Here is a 22,738-nt window from a genome sequence, read left to right on the forward strand (position 1 = left end):
AGCTGTAGTGCCAAGGCACTCTACCCAGGGCCAAAGTAAGACTCTGCCTCAAAAAAAGAAAAAAAAGAAAAAAAAGGATGCAAGAGAGACACATGCAATAGATACACAGAGAAAGTGCTAGAAAAAGGAGCAGAAACAGAGACTACCCCCTAACTGGGACAGAGTGAAGGAAGGGGTTGGGGAAGAGAGCCCAGACAGGACTCCACACCCAGGCCAGGTGGGGAAGAGCCTCTAGAACAGAGGTCATTAACACATATTGTGCAAAGTCCACCCTAGGCTAGGGAGGGGAGCAGGAAAGGGACAGCAGAGGCAAGGTTTGGCCCTTAGCTGTCCCCGCTGGCCTCTGCTGCCCCCTGCTGGCTCCAGCCTCACTGTCAAAGCAGGAAGAACAGTCAGACAAGGCTGCTGGGTTTAAGCACTTCATTCCTTCTTAGGCCCTGCCCCCACCTCCTGCCCCACCACTTCAGAGGGTGCCCCCAGGGCCAGTAGGTGGTGCAGGTGTCTTGCCCGTGACCTTGTTAGCACAGTCCAGCAGGGCGGTGTGAATGTCCTTGGCACAGGCAATCTGGGTTTTGATGACTGCCAGGTACTGCGGGTAGGGCAGGCTGTCAGGTTGCACTGCGTCTGGCTTGGTGGCCGTGGGCACTAGTGTTGGAGAATGCTTGGCACTGTCACAACTCTGTGACAGGCACTCATGTGCCAGGCGCTGTGAACAGACAGGCAAAGGTGCAATATCAGCCTCACTCCAATGATTTCTAGCCCTACCCTAAGGCCCAGGCTGGGGTAGCCTGCTTGGCCTACGGACTCCCAAGGTCTTGGAGTCAGAGCCTGGCACTGCCACTTACTTGCTGAGCAACCTTGGGCATGCAGCTGTTCTTCCCTGAGATTCAGCTTCCTCTTTTGGAACACAGGTTTAATAATTGCCTCTTCCTACCTCATAAGGTGAGAACAGGTATGTGAGACACACGCACATCTTAAGTGATTAAGTGATAAATGCCCAGGCTTCTCGTTGGTAGTGGTGTTTCTGATTGTACTTACTCCTGGTTTTTTACTCCTACTTAACTGGCTGCTCCTTCTAGGTACTTCTTTTTTTTTTTCTTTGAGACAGAGTCTCACTTTGTCACCCTCCGTAGAGGGCAGTGGCTTCACATCTCACAGCAGCCTCCAGCTCTTGGGCTTAGGTGCTTCTCTTGCCTCAGTCTCCCAAGTAGCTGGGACTACAGGTGCCTGCCACAACGCCCAGCTATTTTTTTGTTGCAGTTTGGCCAGGGCGGGTTTGAACCCTCCACCCTTAGTATATGGGGCCAGCGCCCTACTCAATGAGCCACAGGTGCGACTCAGGTATTTCTTATCTAACACTTAAATCCAGCAATTTCTAAGCTCCGTATCTTTTCATTCCTCAAGCCTTCCTGGTGCTGTGTCACCCACACACCACTCAGTTCCCACCTTTGCACTGATAGAGCTGACATACGTCCTCAGCCTCCCGTGACATTCCTAGGATGCTCATACTCTCCCCTGAAACTGCTCCTTCTTCTGGGTCCCTGTCTCAGGACAGTCACACCATTCTTCCTTTTTTTTTTTAGAGACAGAGTCTCACTTTGTCACCCTCGGTAGAGTACCATGGTGTCACAGCTCACAGCAATCTCCAACTCTTGGGCTTAGGTGATTCTTTTGCCTCAGCCTCCAGAGTAGCTAGGACTACAGCTGCCTACACAACACCTGGCTATTTTTTTGTTGCAGTTTGGCCTGGGCGGGGTTCGAACCTACCACCCTCGGTATATGGGGCTGGCACCCTACTCACTGGGTCACAGTCCCACCATTCTAACCACCATTCTGTGAGCAATGGGACACATCCTCAAAACTCCTACTTCCTCTATGGCACATCAGTCTCCTAGCCTGCATACAAAGGCTCTCAAGCCTTTTCCCCCCTTCCTCATAGCCCTGCCCTGGTGGGACCTAGTCGTAGCCAACTTTAATCCTGCCACGGTTGCTTCCTTGGGCTTCAGACTCTGGGCTTGGCCCCTCAAATGTACCCTTCATTTACTAGACAGAAGTGTGTGTGTGTGTATATATATATTTTGTTGTTGTTGTTGTTGGAGACAGAGTCTCACTTTGTTACCCTAAGTAGAGTGCCATGGCATCATAGCTCATAACAACCTCAAACCTTGGGCTTAGGGCAGCACCTGTGGCTCAGGGAGTAGGGCTCTGGCCTCATATACCAAGGGTGGCAGGTTTGAACCCGGCCCCGGCCAAACTGCAACAAAAAAATATCCGGGTGTTGTGGTCGAGCACCTTTAGTTCCAGCTACTCGGGAGGCTGAGGCAAGAGAATCGCCTAAATCTAAGAGCTGGAGGTTGCTATGAGCTGTGACACCACGGCACTTTACCCATGGTGACACAGTGTGTCTCAAAACACAAACAAAAAACCTTGGGCTCAAGTGATTCTCTTGTCTCAGCCTTCCAAGCAGCTGGGACTATAGGTGCCCACTACAACACCTGGCTATTTTTAGAGATGGGGGTCTCACTCTTGCTCAGGCAGGTCTTGAACTCCTGAGCTCAAGCAATCCACCTGCCTCAGCCTCCCAGAGTGCTGGGAGTACAGGTGTGAGCCACCATGCCCTGCCTTCAGAAACATTTCTAAAGCAAATGGGTTTGTATTCTTTCCTGCTTGAAACCTTCTATGGATCCCTAGTATCCTTAGAGTTATATCAAAATCCAACAAGCTTCATGGCCATTACACCTCTGCCATATTGAATTTCTTTCTTTTCCTTTTTGTAGAGACAGAGTCTCACTTTGTCACCCTCGGTAGAATGCCGTGGCATCACATAGCTCACAGCAACCTCCAACTCCTGGGCTTAGGTGATTCTCTTGCTTCAGCCTCCCGAGTAGCTGGGACTACAGGGACAACCACAATGCCCAGCTACTTTTTTGTTGCAATTTGGCTGGGGCCGGGATTGAACCTGCCACCCTCAGTATATGGGGCTGGCGCCCTACTCACTGAGCAACAGGCACCACCCATTTATTGCATTTCTTGATGTTCCTAAAGCAGATTTAAAGCAGAAGTTGTCTTTTTCTGATTAGAACACAGTTCTACCATTATTGGGCTGCTCAAACTCTGACATTTCCTTGAAAACCAGGCCAAAATAATGATATAATAAACATTTTTTTGGAGACAGAGTCTCACTTTGTCACCCTTGGTAGAGTGCCATGGCATCACAGCTCACAGCAACTTCAAACACTTGGGCTCAAATGATTCTCTTGCCTCCACCTCCCAAGTAGCTGGGACTACAGGCGCCTGACACAACACCCGGTTATTTTTAGAGATGAGGTCTCACTCTGGCTCAGGCTGGTCTCGAATCTGTGAGCCAGGCAATCCGTTTGCCTCAGCCTCCCAGAGTGCTGGGATTATAGGTGTAAGCCATTGCACCTAGCCAAAACTCCCTTTTTCTTTTCTTTTTTTTTTTTTTTTGAGACAGAGCCTCAAGCTGTCCCCCTGGGTAGAGTGCCATGGCATCACAGCTCATAGCAACCTCCAACTCCTGGGCTCAAGCGAGTTTCCTGCCTCAGCCTCCCAAGTAGCTGGGACCACAGCTGCCTGCCAAAACGCCCGGCTATTTTTTAGTTGCAGCCATCATTGTTGTTTGGCGGGCCTGGGTTGGATTCAAACCCTCCACCTTAGGTGTATGTGGCTGGCGCCTTAGCCACTTGAGCTATAAGCGCCGAACCAATTCCCTTTTTCTTTTCTTTCTTTCTTTCTTTTTTTTTTTTTTGAGACAGAGTCTCAAGCTGTTGCCCTGGGTAGAGTTTCGTGGCATCATGGCTCACAGCAACCTCTAACTCTTGAGCTCAAGCAATCATCTTACCTCAGTTTTTCTCTTTTTAGTAGAGATGGGGTCTTGCTCTTGCTGAGGCTAGTCTCGAACTTGTGAGCTCAAGCAATCCACCCACCTTGGCCTTCCAGAGTGCTAGGATTACAGGTGTGAGCCACCTTGCTTGGCCAAAACTTACTTTTTTCTAAGGAGAAACCCAAGGCTCAGAGGTAGAGATTGATGGTCCTTCTGATTCCAGAGGCTGTATTCTTTGTCACTTGCCTTCCTCTCAACTCCTGCCTCTCTTTTCTTCTTTGTTCCACAATTGCTCAGAAATGTTCTTTACCAGTAGCCTTCCCTGAGCTGCTATTTCCTTATCCCTACTACAGGCTCCTGACCCTAACCCTTCTTCCTATACCTTCTCCATCACAGCCCTGACAACTCTGGCCTGGGCTTCTCTCACTTTGTGATGGCAAGGACCATGACAGCATTGTGTCCCCAGTGCTGGTGGGAGCACCAATGGCCCAGAGGAGGTACCCAGTGAATGTGAGCTGACTTACTGAATGAGGATTCCTGAAGACCCTGGGGATTAATGCAGAGATACGGTCACCTAGTGTCCAGGAAGCTGCTTACCAGGCAGAGCTCCAGCTGATCACAGAGTGCGTAGAACTCCTCCAGGCACTTGTCAAAGCGTTGTATGGGTCCATCGCTGCTTTTTCTACAGCCCGGGACAAAAGGTGACCGAGGAATGGATTTCCAATGTCTAGGACACCAGTGTCTACCTAACCAAGTACCTATCAGGAAACTAGGTGTATCTGCAGGAGATCTGAGGCAGGGTTTGAGAATAGGAGGGGTGGGGTGGGTAGGGAGAAAAGTTTCTAAGATGGGGGTGGTGATAGGATATCCTGGGGAGAGGGGCTGCACTCACTGTCCGTTGTCAATATTAGTGTTCTGAATCAAGTTCTGGGCTGCAACCTTCATCAGTGTCTAGCAAAAAGAAAAAAAGGAAGCAAGAGAGAGAGAAACAGAAGATACCTTTAGTATATCTACACTCTTCCTTAAGATCAATTTCTCAGGCCTGCTCTTCACTTGGCAACTCTGAACTTCAGGACACGCTGTTCCTATAGAAATCACTACCCGGCTCGGCGTGGTGGCTCACGCCTGTGATCCTAGCACTCTGGGAGGCTGAGGTGGGTGGATTGCCTGAGCTCAGTAATTTGAGACCAGCCTGAGCAAGAGTGAGACCCCATCTCTACTAGAAATAGAAAAACCGAGGCAAGAGGATCGCTTGAGCCCAAGAGTTGGAGGTTTCTGTGAGCTATGAGGCCACTGCATTCTACCTAGGACCACAGCTTGAGACTCTGTCTCAAAACAAACAAACAAAAGAGGCCCGTCCTCACCTGGGGTTCTCACCAATAACCTCCCGGGCATACCTTAGGGTCACCTCTCATCCACCCATCACGGGCAGAATCTCCATAGAAGCCAGTTCTTTACTCAGGCTTTAACGAGAACCTGGTTCTTGCCTTAAATTCCCTCTCACTCAAGTTCTAGCCAATCCCAGCCTCAACATCAGCGTTGATTCCACCTCACGCTGTCAACTGCACAGCTTCGTTTTGGCCTCACAAGAAGGAACAAGTCCCACTCCTCTTCCCTGCCTAGCGCTCTCCCCCTGACCAAATAGCCCCCTCGGGCCGCCCCCTTGAATTCAGACTACCAAATCCCTCTTGCTTTTCGCAGCTCCCAGCCAATCACCTGTAGACTCTCTTTCAACTGCGGGATGAGCATCTTATAGCGCTGCACAGGATCGAAGTCCTGTTGCTGCAGAAGCCCGCTCTGAGCAGGGCCCACTAGTTGTGCCGGCGGTTGTGGCTGCTGCTGGGGACCCGGACCGCCAGCCGAACCCGGACCAGATACACCAGCAGCCGTGGTAGCCGCTGAAGCCTGCTGCTGGGGGGCAGCCATTCTCCCTTAGAACGCCGGAAGTACGTCACAAGTGCGTCTCTCCCAGTTTCTTTTTGAGTCTCCAGCTCCTGTTTCCCGTTTGCTAGTTAGCTCCGCCTCTCAGCAATTCAGCCAATGGAAGGAAAGAAGGTGCCCCCACCTTCCATCACTCTCAAATCCGACATTCAGACTGAGATATCTTCCCACCAATGACAAGAGGCCCGTCCCGCCTCACTCCGCCATTTATCCTGCCGCTAGCCAATCGTGTGTAGTTCCGATCCCGACTCCATTTCCCCGAAGGCCTTGCGGCCTGAGGCGACCTGTCGGGTCCAAGGCGTCTTGGCGGTTGGTGGAGCTGAAGCTTCGAGTCCGTCCCCAGTGCTTCCTGCACGTTTACCTGAGTCTCGCTCCGAGCTGTTCTCGGTAGCTCATCTCATCCCAGCCCTCTTTCCCCAGAGAGCGGCGCCAACCCGAGCTCTGCCTGGGATCAGGCGTCCACCGAAATTGGCACGCCCCTCCGCGTCTCTCTGCAGCACAGTAAGAACCCAGTCCCGGCTGCAGTCGCCTCATCGCTATGGCGCCCACCATCCAGACGCAGGCCCAGCGGGAGGATGGCCATAGGTAGGTGCCACACTGCTTGGCTGTACCGCTTTCCTCTGTGTTTGTCCAGGTTTCTGGAAGGTGGGGTATTGGGTGAGGTTTCTGCTTGATAACGTCACAAGTCCCTCAGGTTTGCCGGTGACGTCACGGAGTGCTCACCTTTGACGGAGGGGGCGGGTTTCTTCCGGGACGCAAGTGTTGCCCCCTCCTCCACTGCCATCAGGATCAGGAATTAAGCTCTTGGAGATTCTTTCTAGATAGGACTGAGGTTTGGAGACTTTTCTTCCAAAAACGATTGAGTACGTAGTTTTTATTAAAGCACTGGAAGGTAAGCGCCTCCAAAAGGGATAGAGCTCTCGGCTTCATTCATTAAAGCATATGGAAACACCTCCAAAAGGAGTTGAACACTTGGCTCCTTTCATTAAAACATTTGGAGCACCTTTAAAACCAAAAGGGATTAGCATGTCACCCCCTCCTACCTTTTAAACGTAGTGGAGAGGCTTTTTTCACTCTCGTCAATCCCATCCTCTCCAACTTCCTATCAATTCTTCTGTTTCTTCCTCACCAGGCCCAATTCCCACCGGACTCTGCCGGAAAGGTGAGCCCCACTGTGTTTTCCCAGGAGGAGTGGGGCAGTGGGGGCTGGGAGCAGACAGGGCAGCAGGGGCCCTGTTTTGAGCCACTGTATTCCCAGGTCTGGAGTGGTCTGCCGAGTGAAGTACTGCAATAGCCTCCCAGATATCCCCTTCGACCCCAAGTTCATCACCTACCCCTTCGATCAGAACAGGTGAGACTAAAATCAGGGACGGGGAAACTATTCAATTTTTTGAAGGCAGGGATTGCTTGACTGCTTTCTTTTTAGGACCAAGCATAGTACCTACCTAGCACACAGTAGTAGGTGCTTAATATTTGTTAATGAATGGAGTAAACAGTGCCCAAGTCTCTTCCCATTGGGGAACCAGCCTTCAGACTTCAATATGGAGCTTTTTTTTTTTTTTGAGAAAGAATCTTTGTTGCCCTGGGTGCAGTGCCGTGGCATCATCATAGTTCATAGTAACTTCAAACTCTTGGGCTCAAGTGATCCTTGGGCTCAGCTTCTCAAGTAGCTGGGACTACAGGCACTAGCCACAATGCCCAGCTAGTTTTTCTATTTTTGTAGAGTCAGGGTCTTGCTCTTGGTCAGGCTAGTCTGCAACTTCTGAGCTCAAGTGATCCACTCACCTCAGCCTCCAAGAGTGCTAAGATTATAGTCTTGAGTCACTGTGCCCAGCCAACATGGAGGTCACTTTTTTTTTTTTTTGAGATAGTCTTCCTTTGTTGCCCTTGGTAGAGTACGATGGGGTCACAGCTCAGAGCAACCTCAAACTCTTGGGCTTAAGCAATTGTCTTGCCTCAGCCTCCCGAGTAGCTGGGACTACAGGCACCCACCACAATACCTGGCTGTTTTTAGGGATGAGATCTCACTGTGGCTCAGGCTGGTCTTTAACTTGAGAGCTCAGGCAATCCACCTGACTTGGCCTCCCAGAGTGCTAGTATTACAGGCGTGAGCCACCATGCCTGGCCCTACAGAGGTCACTTTAATCTGAGTTCCTCCCCAGAGCAGCTTAGCCTGTGGGGAGCAGGGGTGTGAGGGGTGAAGCTGGAATTTATAAACCATAATTGACATGTTTCCCCACGCAGGTTCGTCCAGTACAAAGCCACTTCCTTGGAGAAACAGCACAAACATGACCTCTTGACTGAGCCAGACCTGGGGGTCACCATTGACCTCATCAACCCTGATACCTACCGCATCGACCCCAATGGTGTGTGGGAAGACAGGGAGGGTCTGCTGTAGGCCAGCAAAGATCAGGCCTGGGCCTCCCTCATGATCCTCCTACCCTCCTCGTTCTCCTCTAGTTCTCCTAGATCCAGCCGATGAGAAGCTTCTGGAAGAGGAGATCCAGGCCCCCACCAGCTCCAAGAGGTAAGGGTGTACCAAGTGGGCATTAGAGACTGACTCAGAAGGGCTCTACAAGCAGGACAGCCAGTGGGTCCTGAGGTATCTGATCTCCTATCCCAGATCACAGCAGCATGCGAAGGTGGTACCATGGATGCGTAAGACAGAGTACATTTCCACTGAGTTCAATCGTTATGGCATCTCCAATGAGAAGCCTGAGGTCAAGTAAGTTGGAAACAGTTAAGGGAGGGGAGGAAAGACAGAGCTTTCAGGTGTATCCAGTGGTATCTAAAGGTCTTTGTCTCCACTCTTAGGATTGGGGTTTCTGTGAAGCAGCAATTTACCGAGGAAGAAATATACAAAGACAGAGATAGCCAGATCACAGCCATTGAGAAGACTTTTGAGGATGCCCAGAAATCAGTAACTAAGGGACTGGGATGGGGGAAAGGCAGGCAAAGGTGTGGTTCCAGAGCTCTTCCTCCTCTCTCACCCTGTTTTTGCTCTACCAGATCTCCCAGCATTATAGCAAGCCCCGAGTGACACCAGTGGAGGTCATGCCTGTCTTCCCAGACTTTAAGGTCAGGGCCCAGGGCAGGAGGTGGAGAGGGACAGCTTCTCATGTCTGCCTGTTCCAATCTAACCCCAGGGCCCTCTGTCTCCCTAGATGTGGATCAACCCATGTGCGCAGGTAATCTTTGACTCTGACCCAGCCCCCAAGGACACAAGTGGTGCAGCTGCACTGGAGATGATGTCTCAGGCCATGATCAGGTAAGTTGTACTACTGCCCACCTTGGCTTGCTGTTCTTTGCTGTCCTCACATTTCACTGCCCCCCTTCTTTCTCTAACCAGGGGCATGATGGATGAGGAGGGGAACCAGTTTGTGGCCTATTTCCTGCCTGTGGAAGAGACATTGAAGAAACGAAAGCGGGACCAGGAGGAGGAGATGGACTATGCACCAGATGATGTGTGCGTGGGTTAGGGTTAGGTTTTGGGGATTGAGAAGTGTCCCCTTTACCCCCTTATTTTATTTTTGAGACAGCGTCTCACTATATTGCCCTTGGTAGAGGGCTGCATCACAGCTCACAGCAACCTCAAATTCTTGGGCTTAAGTGATTCTCTTGCCTCAGCCTCCCAAATAGCTGCGACTATAGGTGCCCACCTGAATGCCCAGCTATTTTTTGTTGCAGTTGTCATTGGTATTGAGCTGGCCTGGGTAGGGTTCGAACCTGCCAACCTCCATTTATGTGGCCAATGCTGTAACCACTGTGCTATGGGCACCAAGCCCCCTTTGCCCCCTTGTAAGGAAGAAATGGAGACTGAACCTGTGCCTTCATCAACAGGTATGACTACAAGATTGCTCGGGAGTACAACTGGAATGTGAAGAACAAAGCTAGCAAGGGCTATGAAGAAAATTACTTCTTCATCTTCCGAGAGGGTGACGGGGTTTACTATAATGAATTGGAAACCAGGTACTTAGCATGGTCCTATCTGATTAGCCTCAATCTGTACTTCTTAAGACCCTAGGGCAGGGGTCCTCAAACTTTTTAAACAGGGGGCCAGTTCACTGTCCCTCAGACTGTTGGAGGGCCAGACTGCGGGCCCCGGGACGAGTTGGCTGCTAAGCAGGACAGGTAGTCGTGGCAAAAACACCCAGTGGGCTGCCTGTGGCCCGAGGGCCGTAGTTTGAGGACGCCTGCCCTAGGGCATGTAAAAGCTACCTTGGAGGTCATTTGTGCCTAACAATTTGTCATATACATTCATAAGCAAAAGCACTAGATAGTTGGTCATGCACATGGGCTGGACTTGGTTCTAACACTAGAAATTACAAAGACAATCTTTAAGTAATGCTGGAGACATTTAGAGTTGCTGTGCAGGATAGTCAGCCAAGTTTCCCTTGATATTAGTAAGAGACTTCACATGAAAGTAAACATAGCCAAAGTATGTAGTGATACATAAGGTTAACATCAGTGTTTCATGTGAAATGCTTAATATTCAAGTCCAAGAACATGACTTCAAAAATTCTTCCTCAATGGCTGTAAGTTTACTGTGTGCTGGGACTCTTGTCAGAGTTGGGAAAGCTTGACTTGAATTTGTTTAAAGCAGAGATCACAACGTTCCAGCCCCATCAGACAAGACAGGAAATGTAGGGTCTGAGTGACCTGGAGCTCTGGGCAATCCCCAAGATACACCACAACTAATTATCAGCCCAATGTTGCTCTGCTGGGGGGCGGGGGGGTGGGACCCCAACTTTCTATTTCTCAAAAGCCAGAAATCCAGATTGGTATCTTTTGTTTTAAGGGCTGCTAACTGCTGCATGTAATGTGCCACATGGCAGTATTTCAGGTTAATGGACTGCATATGCCACAGTGGTCTCCTAAGATAGTAATATACTGCCTTTTTACTGTACCTTTTCTATGTTTAAACACATAAATACTTACCACTGTGTTACAACTGCCTGCAGAGTTCAGTGCGGTAATGTGCTGTGCAGGTTTTCAGCCTAGGAGCAATAGGCTATGCCATAGAGCCCAGGTCTATAGTGTCCCATCTAGGTCTGTGTAAGTGCATTTTGCGATGTTTGCACAACAGATGGCTGAATAACATATCTGCCACTAACATATGACTATATGTATATGTAGACACCGTCCCTATACACACATTATATAGGGTAACCAAACTGGTACCATGGGAACTATGATCTTTCCCCTTCCTTGCCTCCACCCTCCCTTGAGCCTTTTTTTCAATCTGTCTTTATCCTGGCCTATTCTGGGCAAAGTGTTGACGGGGAATCAAGTCAGACCACACCCCTTACAGAGTGGGGTCTTCAACTGTACCTTCTACCCCTTGCCCACTGCAGAGTCCGTCTTAGTAAGCGCAGAGCCAAGGCTGGGGTACAGTCAGGTACCAACGCCCTGCTTGTGGTCAAACACCGGGACATGAATGAGAAGGAATTAGAAGCCCAGGTAACAAGCTCCACTGGCCCAGGCACCCATGGGGAGGGTGGTAGGGGGCAAGGAGAGGGGCAGAGGTCTGATAGAACACTCTTCTTTCTCTCATTCCAATCTTGCGTTTCTAGGAGGCACGGAAGGCCCAGCTGGAAAACCATGAACCCGAGGAGGAAGAGGAAGAGGAGATGGAGACAGAAGAGAAAGAAGCTGGGGGCTCTGGTAAAGCTGGACAGGCCAGCCTTTGGGAACCCTGGGAGGGTGGGAAGCTGGGAAGCTGGATCTCACATTTCCCTATTTCCTTCCAGATGAAGAACGTGAGAAGGGCAGCAGCAGTGAGAAGGAAGGCAGTGAGGATGAGCGCTCAGGCAGTGAGAGTGATCGGGAGGAGGGCGACAGGGATGAGGCCAGTGATAAGAGTGGCAGCGGTGAAGATGAGAGCAGTGAGGATGAGGCTCGGGCTGCCCGGGACAAAGAGGAGATCTTTGGCAGTGATGCTGATTCTGAGGATGATGCTGACTCTGACGATGAAGACAGAGGACGGGCCCGAGGGGGCAGTGACAATGATTCAGACAGCGGCAGTGATGGTGGTGGCCAACGGAGCCGGAGCCGGAGTCGTAGCCGCAGTGCCAGTCCCTTCCCCAGTGGCAGTGAGCACTCAGCTCAGGAAGATGGTAGCGAAGCTGCAGCTTCTGATTCCAGTGAAGCTGACAGCGATAGTGACTGAGTCCCAAGGCCTTCAGGGCTGGTGCAGACACCATTATCATGAAAGGCACTTTTCTAGTGGTCTGTGAGCCCTTTACTCATTCATCCCCACCCCCAAACCTCTGCTGTTAATAAAACCAACTTCTCTTTACTTCCTCTCCTGGCCCCTATGTCTCATTCTACCCAATTCCACCAGCCCTCCCCCTCCAGCCCAGGTGCTCAAGGACCTAGAAACACAGGACAGAGGTAGGGCCACAGAGTTTCCCATGAAATGTAGCACAACGAAGGTGAGAATTCTTTTTTTTTTTTTTCCAAAATAAGCCCAGACCATTAAACAAGTGAAACTCCAACAAATAAGTCTTCTCCAACAGCGAGAAAAACTGTACAATTACTCAAAGCTGATTCTGCCAGTGGGGCTGGGGACAGAAATGGGTGGGAAGGGTGAAATCATGGAGGAGGGCTTGGGGAGGGGCTGGAGCAGGATAGGGTCACAGAGTCCTGCCCATCAGAGTGGGGCCGCCTGCGTCCTGCACACTCTGCTGTCAGGTGTTGGGGGGCAGCTCTTACTGCCCTTGTGTGTGAGAAGGCATCCCTCACCACTTCCCAGTGCCAGGCATGGTCAGCTCACCCTGATGGGGCATGAACAAGACCGAACTGGCTAGGGAGAGGTGAGGGTACCATGAGAGGGACACCCTGCTGATTCCAAATGAGGTGGCCCAACCATCCCACTTCCCGTGGCTAGTGGGAGGGGGACTAGAGAAGCCCTGGGAGCTTGAGGGGAATGAGCAAAGGCACAGAAACACGGAGGAGCCGGGGTGGGGGACTTGCATAGGTTGATGAGTGTGCAAGAGGTACATAAATAAACCTGACACCCCACCCAGCCCGGCACTGGGAGAGGAGGTAGGGACCCAGAGGCAGGTCCCCAGGGCCACCCTACCCTCCTGGCTTATTCCCCCTCCCTGGGCTCAGAGCGGAGGGAGGTCCATGACCAGAAGAGTAGGGGCAAGGAGGTCTGGGGAACGGGGTGATAGTGCAGGAGGGTGGTGGTTTTAAAATTTTTTTTTTTTGGTTTTTTGTTTTTTTTCCCAACATTTTGTATTTTTAATAACATACACAATGGTTACCAGCCATATTCATAACAAAAGTTATTCATAAAATGTATCTAAAAATAACATTTTTTTTTTCCTTTTCGGTGTGAAAAGCTTGAGAATGTCCCAGTAAGGGGTATGGACTGAGGGGGAGGAGAGGGTTGGAATAGGGGGACCCTGGCCTCCCCAGTCTGAACCCCCAAGTCCCCTCCCTCCACCTGGGACCCAGCACAACCCCTCATTAGGATTAGGGACCAGAGGGTCTGTCTAACTCTGGGGCTGGGACAAAATCTCTGGGTTATGATAATAGTGTTCCACTTAAGTGAGGTCATGACATAACGGGGAGGCTGGGTAAAGGCGGAAAGAAAAGGGGGGGGGGCTTAGGGGGAAAACCCAAAAACCAAACAATCCCCTTTCCCTTATTCCTTACCCCCAAGTCTTTCACCAACCAGACCTGGCGGTGGAGAAGGGTGTGTGTTGGTGAGGGAAGGGGACATTAAGGCAACAGACTTCCTGACCTCACTGGCTGCCCTGGCTACCCACTTTCAACCTCCACATCTGGAGAGCCAGGGCCGGGGAAATGGGGAAGGGCTTGGGGGTCTAGTCTGGAGGAGGGGGCTCTGCCCTCTCCCCTCGTAAAGATCAGGCTCCTCTTGCCATGTCATGGCTCTGAGAGAGGCCTGGGGGGTCTAAAAATGAGAGGGAATGATCAGAGAAAACCGTTAAGAACTATATAAATATGTATCTTAAATAGGCCTAAGAAATTAATTGTAGAGAACCTCTGGTAAACAGGGTAAAAGGGAGGTGAGAGCGAGGAAGGTGGCTCCTGTCCTCAGGGAATGGTGGGAATGGGGAAGGGAAAGAAGGTGGAGAGGAGAGAGAGGTTTTTTCCTCACCTCTTCTCTCCAGCTCCTCTCAAATAACATTCTGGAAAGCAGGTTATTTACCCTGCTCATCTCACCCCAAATGTCACATGTTTCTGAGCAGGCTGATCAATCTGAGCAGTGGGATTGATCTCCACAAGGTAGTGGTCAGTTTGTCTCTGACACCATCTGCTCCCTTGGGGAGGGGCAGGTGTTCAGCGGTCTGGAGGAGGCAGGGGTGGGATGGGGCCAGGTAGGGGATGAGGAGGGGAAGGAGAGGGGCAGGCAATCCGGCTAGTCCCTGCCCCCTTTATCCTGGATGCCCCCAACTCCCCTGGCCTCAGCAGAGATCCCTTGATGGGCCTGGGAGTGAGCAAGGCATGTGCCAATGTTAAACAAAAGTTAAAAGGGTGAGAGAGTAGAAAAATATTAGAATGTATAGCTGAGCCAGCCCACCCTCTCGCTGTTGCGGAGAAGCCCGTTGGGGGTTGGCCCCCACCCGCCGCCCAGGGAGCCTATCAGTGCGCTGGGCTGTGGGTCCTGTCAGATGGTGGAGGTTTTGTCTGTCCCATCTGTGGTAAGAAAGGGAGGAAGGGAGGAAGATCAGGAACTGGTGGGAGGCCCAAGAAAAGGCACTCAGGTAGCCTGTCATCCCAGCCAGGCCCTCCCTGAAGTCTGGCCTCCCCTAGGGACCCCTCAGGATGACTCTGAGTTGCTCAGGTTCAGAGGTGAAGACGCTGGGTAGGTGGAAGCTGGGTCAGGGGAAGAGGAAATGCTCACCACCCAAGGCGTGTTCTGTCATGCTCAGACACAGAGACTCCAGAGTGGGATTGATCTCCAGGTCAGGCCCAGGGACCGGGCAGTCTGGGTAGGAGAGAGGACAACAGAGGTGGTGAGGACTGGGAAGACTGGGAGGACTGGCTGGACTGAGGTGGAGAGGCAAGCTGGGAAGATAAAGGATGCTGATATGGAGAGGGGGCCGGGGACAGTGAGGGACAATGACTGAGACTTCCACAGGAGAGGGAGAAAGAGGCAAGAGACAGAGAAACAAGAGCATGCTAGACATGTTCACACCTGATGGAAGATAGGACTGGGCAGAGGAAATGCAGTAAAACTAAGTGAGCTTCCCGGAGGCCACACACAGGCTGTGACTATTTTGGACATGGATTACGTGTTGCCTTGGACACAGTCTAGGCATCTTCCCTGGACATTGGGCAGCCCATGTTCCCTGACTGATGATCTGCTCTGTACTTGGTGAAAAAACTAAATTAGAAACTAAATTAAAGCCACTGGGCAGGGTGGCGCCTATGGCTCAAGCAGTAGGTAGCACCAACCCCATATACCGGGGGTGGTAGGTTCAAACCTGGCCCTAAGGCCCCCCCAAATAATAATAACAATAATAACGCCATCGGGCACGGGCTCATGCCTGTAGTCCTAGCACTATGGGAGGCTGAGGCAAATGGACTGCCTGAGCTCCCAAGTTTAGAGACCAGCCTAAGCCAGAGCTAGACCTTATTTCTAAAAATAGCCAAGCGTTGTGGCAGGTGCCTGTACTACCAACTACTTGCAAGGCTGAGGCAAGACAACTGCTGAAGCCCAAGAGTTTGAGGTTGCTGTGAGCTGTGACAACACAGCACTCTACTGAGGGTGACAAAGAGACACTCTGTCTCCAAAAAAAAAAAAAAGAAAAAACTAAATTAAGACTCTTCCCAACCCCACTTGGATTTGTTGCTCTGCGGAGGATACTATCCAGGCAGGGCAAGTGGGGCAAAGTAGGGCAGCAGCCACAGGTTTGTCTTCTAAGCACGGCAGGAAAGGGCTTCTTCCTATTCCGCTGACTGGGAATCAATTAAAACTCTTTCTCAGCTCCTTACTGCCACAAGGAGAAATTCTGAGCTTTTAACCTGGGTGTAGAAACTCCAGCTCCCATCTCACCCTCAGCTCTCTATGGATGTCCTATTGTATTTAATGATCCTATAAAGAAATGGTGACAGGGCAGCACCTGTGGCTCAAAGGAGTAGGGCACTGGCCCCATATACTGGAGGTGGTGGGTTCAAACCCGCCCCCCGACAAAATAAAAAGAAATGGTGACAAGCCAGGTATAGTCTTATACACCTACAGTCCCAGGTACTCAGGAGGCTGAGGTGGGAGAACTACTTGAGCCCAGTAGTTTGAGGCTACAGTGAGCTACGATCATACCACTACATGCCAGCCTGGAGGACAGAGTGAGACCCTGTCTTTAAAAATAACAGTAAAAATAAAAAAGAGATGGTGACAGAGACTAACACATACACTATGATTATGACATAGGGAGGAAAACATATGGAGATGAGGGTGGAGGTAAAGGGTGACAGAAGCTTTGGGGGTGGGGTGGAGCAAGACCTAGGAGATAAAATTAAACCAGAGGAGGGAAAAATCCTCCCGTGATGGGAGGAGATAGGTACAGAGTGGTGGGTAGAATGGGGAGAGGTGCCTAAGATACAAGACTCAGGAGAGAAGAGAAAAAACAGCTGAGGGTACTGGTAAAGCAGGGGACCAAGGGTAGCGAGGAACCTTACCTGGAGGGAACATGAGAATGGCCTGGGGCGATGAGTGGACTGGGAGCGAGTGGGTGCGCTGCACAGAGCTGCGGCTCTGGCTGGGCATGCTGTTGCTGCCTCCAGGATTGGCAAACCACAGGTTCTGTACAGAGGATAGGAAGAGAGAAAGTGAGGCCTGGACCCAGGGATATGCACACACATCCCAGGCACTGCCACCCCAACTCCAGGAACACTAGGCCCTCTGCTTCCAACCAGCTCACCTGTCGGCCCTGGCCCACGAGGCTGGGGCTGGTTAGGGCATGTCGAGGGGAGACGCCCCCAATGCCTGAAGGACTCAGAAGGCCCATCCGGCCAGGGGGGAGAGCCCGGGGAGGCATTGGGAACTGCCGCTGAGTCCGCCGGGCCACCCCCATCCCCACAGAGCCAGCTATGGGGAGTGAGTTGGAGCCGAATGCCCAGCTGTGAGAGAGCAGAAGGCAGAGTGTTAAGTTTAGGTGGGTAGAGCCTATCCGCCTACCCATTCCTCACCTTTTCCCACAACCCTGAGGGGCAGGATAGAACACCAGCCTGCCCTGAGCAAGGGTTCCTTGACGAGATCCCTGTATCACATAATGTCCCCTCCTGCCCCAAGGATACCCTCAGGGAGTACATGAAGGTTTCTTCACTGGCCACTTGAAGCAGTTCTCTGCAGTTATTTCTGTTATTTGTTTGGTGTAAGAAGTGACTTCCAAGCCCTTTGTGTACAGGCAAGGAGCAGAAGGTAGGAGCAGAGGCCTGCTCTTGGGACATGTGTTGTGTTTTGTTTTATTTTTATTTTTTATTTTTTTATTTTTTTAAATGGGGGAGAAGGGTTTTTTTTGGGTGTTTTTTTTTTTTTTTTTCTTTTTTTTGTAGAGACAGAGTCTCACTTTTTCACCCTCGGTAGAGTGCAGCGGAGTCGCTCCAGCAACCTCCAACTCCTGGGCTTAGGCGATTCTTCTGCCTCAGCCTCCCAAGTAGCTGGGACTACAGGCGCCCGCCACAACGCCCGGCTATTTTTTTTGTTGCAGTTTGGCCGGGGCTGGGTTTGAACCCGCCACCCTCGGTATATGGGGCCGGCGCCTTACTCACTGAGCCACAGGCGCCTCCCTATTTTTATTTTTATTTAGAGACAGAATCTCACTTTATCGCCCTCAGTATGGTGCCATGGTGTTCACAGTTCACAGCAACCTCCAGCTCTTAGGCTTAGGCAATTCTCTTGCCTCAGTCTCCTGAGTAGCTGAGACTACAGGTGCCTGCCACAACGCCCAGACAATTTTGTTTCATTTTGGAGATAGAGTCTCACTCTGTTGCCCAGGCTAGAGTGCTGTGGTATCAGCCTTGTTCATAGTAACCTCAAACTCTGAGGCTCAAGGGATCCTCCTGCCTTAGCCTCCTGAGTAGCTGGAACCACATGTGTCTGCCACAACACCTGGCTAATATTTTCCATTTTTAGTAGAGATGGGTCTCATTCTTGTCAATCAGGCTGTTAACTCCTAAGTTCAAGTGATCCTCTCCTGTCGGCTTTCCAGAGTGCCAGATGTAAGCCATTGTTTCCAACCAGATGTGTTACGTTTTTTGCCAGCTCAGCCTCCTAGTCTAGTGGTAAAAATACCCTGATTTTCTTCTGGGGATTCTGGCCCTCTACCTACCCTTTCTGCTGCCGGTAGTTCTGCATCTCTAGCGCGGCTTTGCGTGGGAATGTCCGGAGGAGCTTCAGAACTTGCTGTTTCCAGGACAGCAGCCGTTTCTTCTGCGTCTCCGTGAAAGCCTAGAATTGGGGGGTCAAATGGGGGGAGGGTGAAGCAAGGAGGGGTGTGCTTCTCTCAGACCTCCCTTCTAACCTTTCATTCATTTGCTCAAATATTTATCGCTTGTCTGCTGTGTGAAAGGCAAAGCTGGGATGCAAAGATGGCTGTCCTCATGGAGCTGTGTGCTTAGGGGAAGACACACATGTACTGCTAACTATGATAAGCTATCCTTTCCTATGAGGGAGAGGAATCAAGAGGCACAAGAAACCTAAACAAGCATGGGGGGCTGGAGAAGGCATCCTTGAGGTATAAATGTTTGAACTAGGAACTGAGGCATAGGAGGAGAGAGGGGGATTGTTCCCGACATAAAAGGCTCTGAGAAGAGGCCTTAGAACTCAACACAGGTGAGATGAAAGGTTGGACAGGAAGGTGGGTGCCAGCTCAGGCAGGTATGAGCCATGTTAAGGAATGTTGGTCCTGAGAGTGATGAGGTGGTTTTCCCCTTCTTAAGTGCCCTAAAGAAGGCCTCACCTCATGAGTCAGGCACTTTTCGATGAGCTGGAGGTAACTGGTGATGTTCTCCTCGTCTGGCCGGGACACCAACAGCTGGGTGCATACTGCAGGATATGGGAAAGGCAGGAGGTTAGACCCAGCATGCCCTCTTCCTTGCTCTAGTTTCCCTGGCCCCAGGGGGCTGGTGCAGCAGGGGAAAAGAGATTCAGGCTGGATGAGTACCAACTAAGGACTAGAAATGGCACCTGGATTGTCATAAGAATATGTAAAGTGCCTACCACAGCGCTTGGCACAAGGCAGATAAAAAGTCATTTTAACTCTTGCAACAGTCATTTCAAGATGGGCATTTTTAGCCTGAGGAACTTAAGTCTCAGAGAAGTTGAGTTACTTGTCTCAGGTCACACACCTAAAAAGATCTGGATCCAAGTGTAGAGTCTGCATGTTGTGCTGGTTTAGGAAAGGCTGAACCCCTACTCTAATCCCCTCTCAGAGAAACTGATAGGTTCTTTTTATCTTTTTTTGGGGGGGGGGGGCGGGAGGATAGAGTCTCACTCTGTCACCCTGAATATAGTGTTATGGCATTATGGCTCACAGCAATCTCAAATTCTCAGGTTTAAGAGCTCTTCTTGCCTCAGTTTTTCTATTTTTAGTAGAGACAGGATCTTGCTCTTGCTCAGGCTGGTCTCAAACTCCTGATCTCAAGGATCCTCTCAGAGCATTAGGATTACAGGCATGAGCCACCACACCTGGCTGGTTCTTCTTATCTGTTCACCTTTTACTGCATGCAGTTTTTACTCCCTCACTGTCTCATCTTCCACTAAGGGTAAGTGTTGTCATCCACCAACAACCAAGGCATGTTAAGGGCAGGGGCCCTGTCACCTTTGGTCTCAGCTATCCTCCGCAATGCTTCAGTCTCCAGCAGACTTTCAAAAGCCCTGCTCCCACTGCCTAACTTGGATCCAGTTCCTGATGCCTGGGTTCACTTGGCTTTCTGCCTCAGTATTTCTGCTAGGCCCTGCTAGTCTTACCTTTGCCCATCACCCGTGTAAACTGGCTGGGGATGTCTCCGTCAGCGACAGGAGCTGGGGCAGGCTCACTGCCATCAGTGGGAGCTGGAGTTGGTGGAGGAGGGTAGTTCTCTGCAGCTGGAGGGTCCTTGGCCTCGGTGCCCTTGTCTGTGCCAGAGTGGGCTAGGGGAGGCTCAGCGCCTGGCAGTGGTGGCTCCCCTCGGCTACCATCCTTGGCAGTAGGGGTGACAGCAGCAGCAGCCACAGTGGCCTGAAGGACACTGTAGGCCTTGATGGGAGTGATGATGATTTGCTGCAGCTCCTGCAGAGCGTTACGCAGATTCCCGCCTTCTAGCACATCCTGGGTGGGGAGGACATGGGCGGGGTCACATGCAGACCCCCATATCTTGGCACAGAGAATATCTATACAAGGAGGGAGGGGTCAGACAGGGCTTGGTGAAGACCCCTAGGGACCTGGGACTCCAGCACTTAGAGAAGGCAGGCAAAGGCACCACAAACCCACACATAGTTAGGTACATACACATTTCTTTTTTCCCTTCAAAGTGAAGTCCCATGGGACTCAGGAAAAGGTGGTCTAATGTTGGGGCCTCAGGGACAGAATCAGAGATTCAGACCAAGACACTGAGGGGGCAAGTGGCAGGGAAAGGGAAAGGAACATTAAGTAGAGGTAGATCTGAAAGGGGAGTGTGTGGATGACAAAAAATGAGAAAGAGAGATCATGTACACACAGACTGCCCAGCAGAGAGCCTAGTCAGAGGTGGAAAAGCAAAAGGGTAGAGTCAAAAGACAAAGGGAGATTATCTAGAATAGGGGTCCTCAAACTTTTATTTATTTATTTATTTTTTGCAGTTTTTGGCCGGGGCCAGGTTTGAACCGACCACCTCTGGCATATGGGACCAGCGCCCTACTCCTTTGCGCCACAGGCGCCGCCCATGGGGTCCTTAAACTTTTTAAACAGGGGGCCAGTTCACGGTCCCTCAGACCGTTGGAGGGCCGGACTGAGGGCCCTGGGATGAGTCGGCTGTTAAGCAGGACAGGCAGTGGCGGCAAAAACATCTGGCGGGCCGGATAAATGTCCCAGGCAGGCTGCATGTGGCCTGTGGGCCGTGGTTTGAGGACGCCTGTTCTAGAATCACAAGCCAGCACAAGGGAGAGGGTGAGCCTCTTAGCAACCATCAAGTGAGGCCTTTGATGCTAGTGTGACATGGTTTCTGTAGAGTGGCTCCCTAAAGCTGGGGCACTGGTCATTAGACCTGAGGAATGGGGAGGACGACTCAGAGCCTTTGGTCTACTGGTACCACTGGGCAGCTGGTTGGCCCTGGACATGTGGATACCAGGTCCTCACCTTCTCTAGAGACTTGAGGACACTCTGCCTCTCACGTAGCTTCTGGATGCTCAGGGCTATCTTGTGGCGTGCACCTTTGGTGACATTCTGTGATAAGGACAGAAGAGGATAAGAAGCTGAAAATGGAAGGTGAGGTACTAAGGGGTACCCCGATAGAAACCAAAGAGACAAAGGAGGCCTGGCCTATAAGAGTAGGACCAAAAATTTGCCACCTGCAACACCTCTCCCTGATTGTTCCCTTGGTGTCACCTGAGACTCCAGGTGCTGCTCAGTCAGTGTCATCATCTCCTCATAGCTCATCTGTGAGAAGAGGGCCGCATACTTGTGCAAGCGGAGGCTCTTGAGCCATGAGGGCACATCTGTGGAAAAGGAGGGAGGGTGAGAGGTGAGTTTGGTGATAAGGGCGGAGAGAGGGTTGTGAGAGGGAACAGGCAAACCATAGGAAGCCTTAAAAGCTGCAGGAATTTGGGAAGGGGTACAGGGCAGACAAGTGTCCATAAGCTACTTCTTTGCCCAGCTAAACCCTTTCATGTAATCTTCCCTGGGCAGACACCTGACCCTTCTGAGCTGCTTGGCTGGATGTGCACTAAGACGACCTCGCCGATTTCTCCAAGTCTTCCTGAAGCTTCTGTTCCATCAGTTACCTGTTTCCTAGCTTCCTTGTCAGACTACAGAGTGTGAGGACAAGGGCTTCTCCCCCCATCAGACTAGTGCCTGCAATGGACACTGGGTCTCTCTGCTCTTTCTTAAGCCCTAAGGACAGAGAGTATCCATTCCCTTCAGACCTGTCCCCTCCTCAGGGGGATAGGCAAGTTGCAGCTACAAGCTCCTTTCTATCCTCTGAGCTCTGTAGAAGCCCCCAGAGAAGGGTCTTGATGCTGCCCTCCCCACTGTACCTTTCATGCCACTGCCATCCTCCTGGAAAGTGTTCCGGCTGGAGCCCTGCTCCTCCGTCTGTTCACTGCCAGAGGAGGCCACGCTGCTCTGGGGTGAAAGGGGTGCGTGGTCGGGTGTGGTGAAAGCAGCCCGGGCCCCGAGCTCCTCTGAACTTGGCCACTCACCAGGGGCCTGGGGGCTCGTAGGAATGAGTGACATGGAGCGCTTCAGCGGGCTAGGGTGGATTTGGCAGGAGAGACCTGGCCAGAGTAGGAGAGAAGCAAAAGGTCAGGACAGGCTTAGGGATCTGACCACAGGAGACCATGGATGGCCCCCAGTCAACGCCATGATAGCAATTCAGTCCATGATCTTCCAAAGGGAGGGGAGTCCACGATCTAATGGGAACTGCCTACTGGGTATTGCTCAATCCTTCACCCCCAATACCCAACTCATCAGCAAGCTGTCAGCCAGCCACTTCCCCAAACTTCTCCACTTCTTCTGCCAGCAGCCTGGTCCAAGCCATCAATGTCCCTGATGGGAATTACTGCCACAGCCTCTTCACTGGTTTCTTGCCTTTACTCTTATCTCTTACTTCCCCTCACAATAGCCACAGCAATCCTTCTAAAAATGCAAATCTGGGCTCAGCGCCTGTGGCTCAAGTGGTTAAGGCACCAGCCACATACACCTAAGGTGGAGGGTTTGAATCCAGCCTGGGCCCGCCAAACAACAATGATGGCTGCAACCAAAAAAAATAGCCAGGCGTTGTGGCAGGCGCCTGTGGTCC

The 22,738-nt window shown here is 51.3% G+C and overlaps 3 protein-coding genes across 5 annotated transcripts in view; 1 reads left to right on the forward strand and 2 right to left on the reverse strand.

Moving 5' to 3' along the window:
- Positions 1-405: 405 nt before the first annotated feature.
- MED29 (mediator complex subunit 29) lies at positions 406-5,878 on the reverse strand. Of its 2 annotated transcripts, none has more exons than XM_003802131.3 (4): positions 5,561-5,878; positions 4,737-4,795; positions 4,442-4,526; positions 406-706 (listed from the first exon to the last, which is right to left on the reverse strand). In XM_003802131.3, the coding sequence occupies exons 1-4, from the start codon at positions 5,768-5,770 to the stop codon at positions 464-466; spliced, it is 597 nt and encodes a 198-aa protein (XP_003802179.1). In that variant the 5' UTR covers positions 5,771-5,878; the 3' UTR covers positions 406-463. The 2 variants fall into 2 exon arrangements, with proteins under 2 accessions (XP_003802179.1, XP_023364009.1); XM_023508241.1 differs by having other exon boundaries at positions 407-645; positions 5,561-5,806.
- A 118-nt stretch (positions 5,879-5,996) lies between these two features.
- PAF1 (PAF1 homolog, Paf1/RNA polymerase II complex component) lies at positions 5,997-12,093 on the forward strand. 2 transcript variants are annotated; one of them, XM_023508243.1, is made up of 15 exons: positions 6,087-6,116; positions 6,206-6,370; positions 6,918-6,947; positions 7,044-7,136; positions 8,030-8,151; positions 8,246-8,312; positions 8,409-8,510; positions 8,600-8,705; positions 8,795-8,863; positions 8,950-9,053; positions 9,135-9,251; positions 9,626-9,754; positions 11,140-11,245; positions 11,359-11,449; positions 11,536-12,088. In XM_023508243.1, the coding sequence occupies exons 2-15, from the start codon at positions 6,324-6,326 to the stop codon at positions 11,952-11,954; spliced, it is 1,602 nt and encodes a 533-aa protein (XP_023364011.1). In that variant the 5' UTR covers positions 6,087-6,116; positions 6,206-6,323; the 3' UTR covers positions 11,955-12,088. The 2 variants fall into 2 exon arrangements, with proteins under 2 accessions (XP_003802180.1, XP_023364011.1); XM_003802132.2 differs by having other exon boundaries at positions 5,997-6,370; positions 11,536-12,093.
- Positions 12,094-12,229: 136 nt separating this feature from the next.
- Positions 12,230-22,738, reverse strand: part of SAMD4B (sterile alpha motif domain containing 4B) — a 48,289-nt gene continuing 37,780 nt past the window's right edge. Inside the window, exons 4-13 of the mRNA XM_003802134.3 lie at positions 21,975-22,214; positions 21,328-21,437; positions 21,079-21,165; positions 19,734-20,073; positions 18,724-18,809; positions 18,094-18,212; positions 16,684-16,882; positions 16,442-16,565; positions 14,664-14,747; positions 12,230-14,455 (exon numbers count right to left, since the gene is read on the reverse strand). Of these exons, the coding sequence (XP_003802182.1) occupies positions 14,427-14,455; positions 14,664-14,747; positions 16,442-16,565; positions 16,684-16,882; positions 18,094-18,212; positions 18,724-18,809; positions 19,734-20,073; positions 21,079-21,165; positions 21,328-21,437; positions 21,975-22,214 (1,418 nt within the window). The 3' untranslated portion in view covers positions 12,230-14,426. The remainder of the gene's footprint in view (positions 14,456-14,663; positions 14,748-16,441; positions 16,566-16,683; positions 16,883-18,093; positions 18,213-18,723; positions 18,810-19,733; positions 20,074-21,078; positions 21,166-21,327; positions 21,438-21,974; positions 22,215-22,738) is intronic.

This window comes from Otolemur garnettii, unplaced genomic scaffold (assembly GCF_000181295.1).
Source record: "Otolemur garnettii isolate 467f Iridium unplaced genomic scaffold, OtoGar3 scaffold00233, whole genome shotgun sequence".
Classification (NCBI taxonomy): Eukaryota; Metazoa; Chordata; class Mammalia; order Primates; family Galagidae; genus Otolemur; species Otolemur garnettii.

Coding starts and splice junctions, on each gene's coding strand:
- MED29 (XM_003802131.3), bottom strand. CDS start 5,770: ATGGCTGCCCCCCAGCAGCAGGCTTCAGCGGCTACCACGGCTGCTGGT. Junction 4,796..5,560: donor AGTTGAAAGAGAGTCTACAG/GTGATTGGCTGG, acceptor TCTTTTTGCTAG/ACACTGATGAAGGTTGCAGC. Junction 4,527..4,736: donor ACTAATATTGACAACGGACA/GTGAGTGCAGCC, acceptor CCCGGGCTGTAG/AAAAAGCAGCGATGGACCCA.
- PAF1 (XM_003802132.2), top strand. CDS start 6,324: ATGGCGCCCACCATCCAGACGCAGGCCCAGCGGGAGGATGGCCATAG. Junction 8,313..8,408: donor GCCCCCACCAGCTCCAAGAG/GTAAGGGTGTAC, acceptor CTCCTATCCCAG/ATCACAGCAGCATGCGAAGG. Junction 11,246..11,358: donor AGAAGGAATTAGAAGCCCAG/GTAACAAGCTCC, acceptor TTGCGTTTCTAG/GAGGCACGGAAGGCCCAGCT.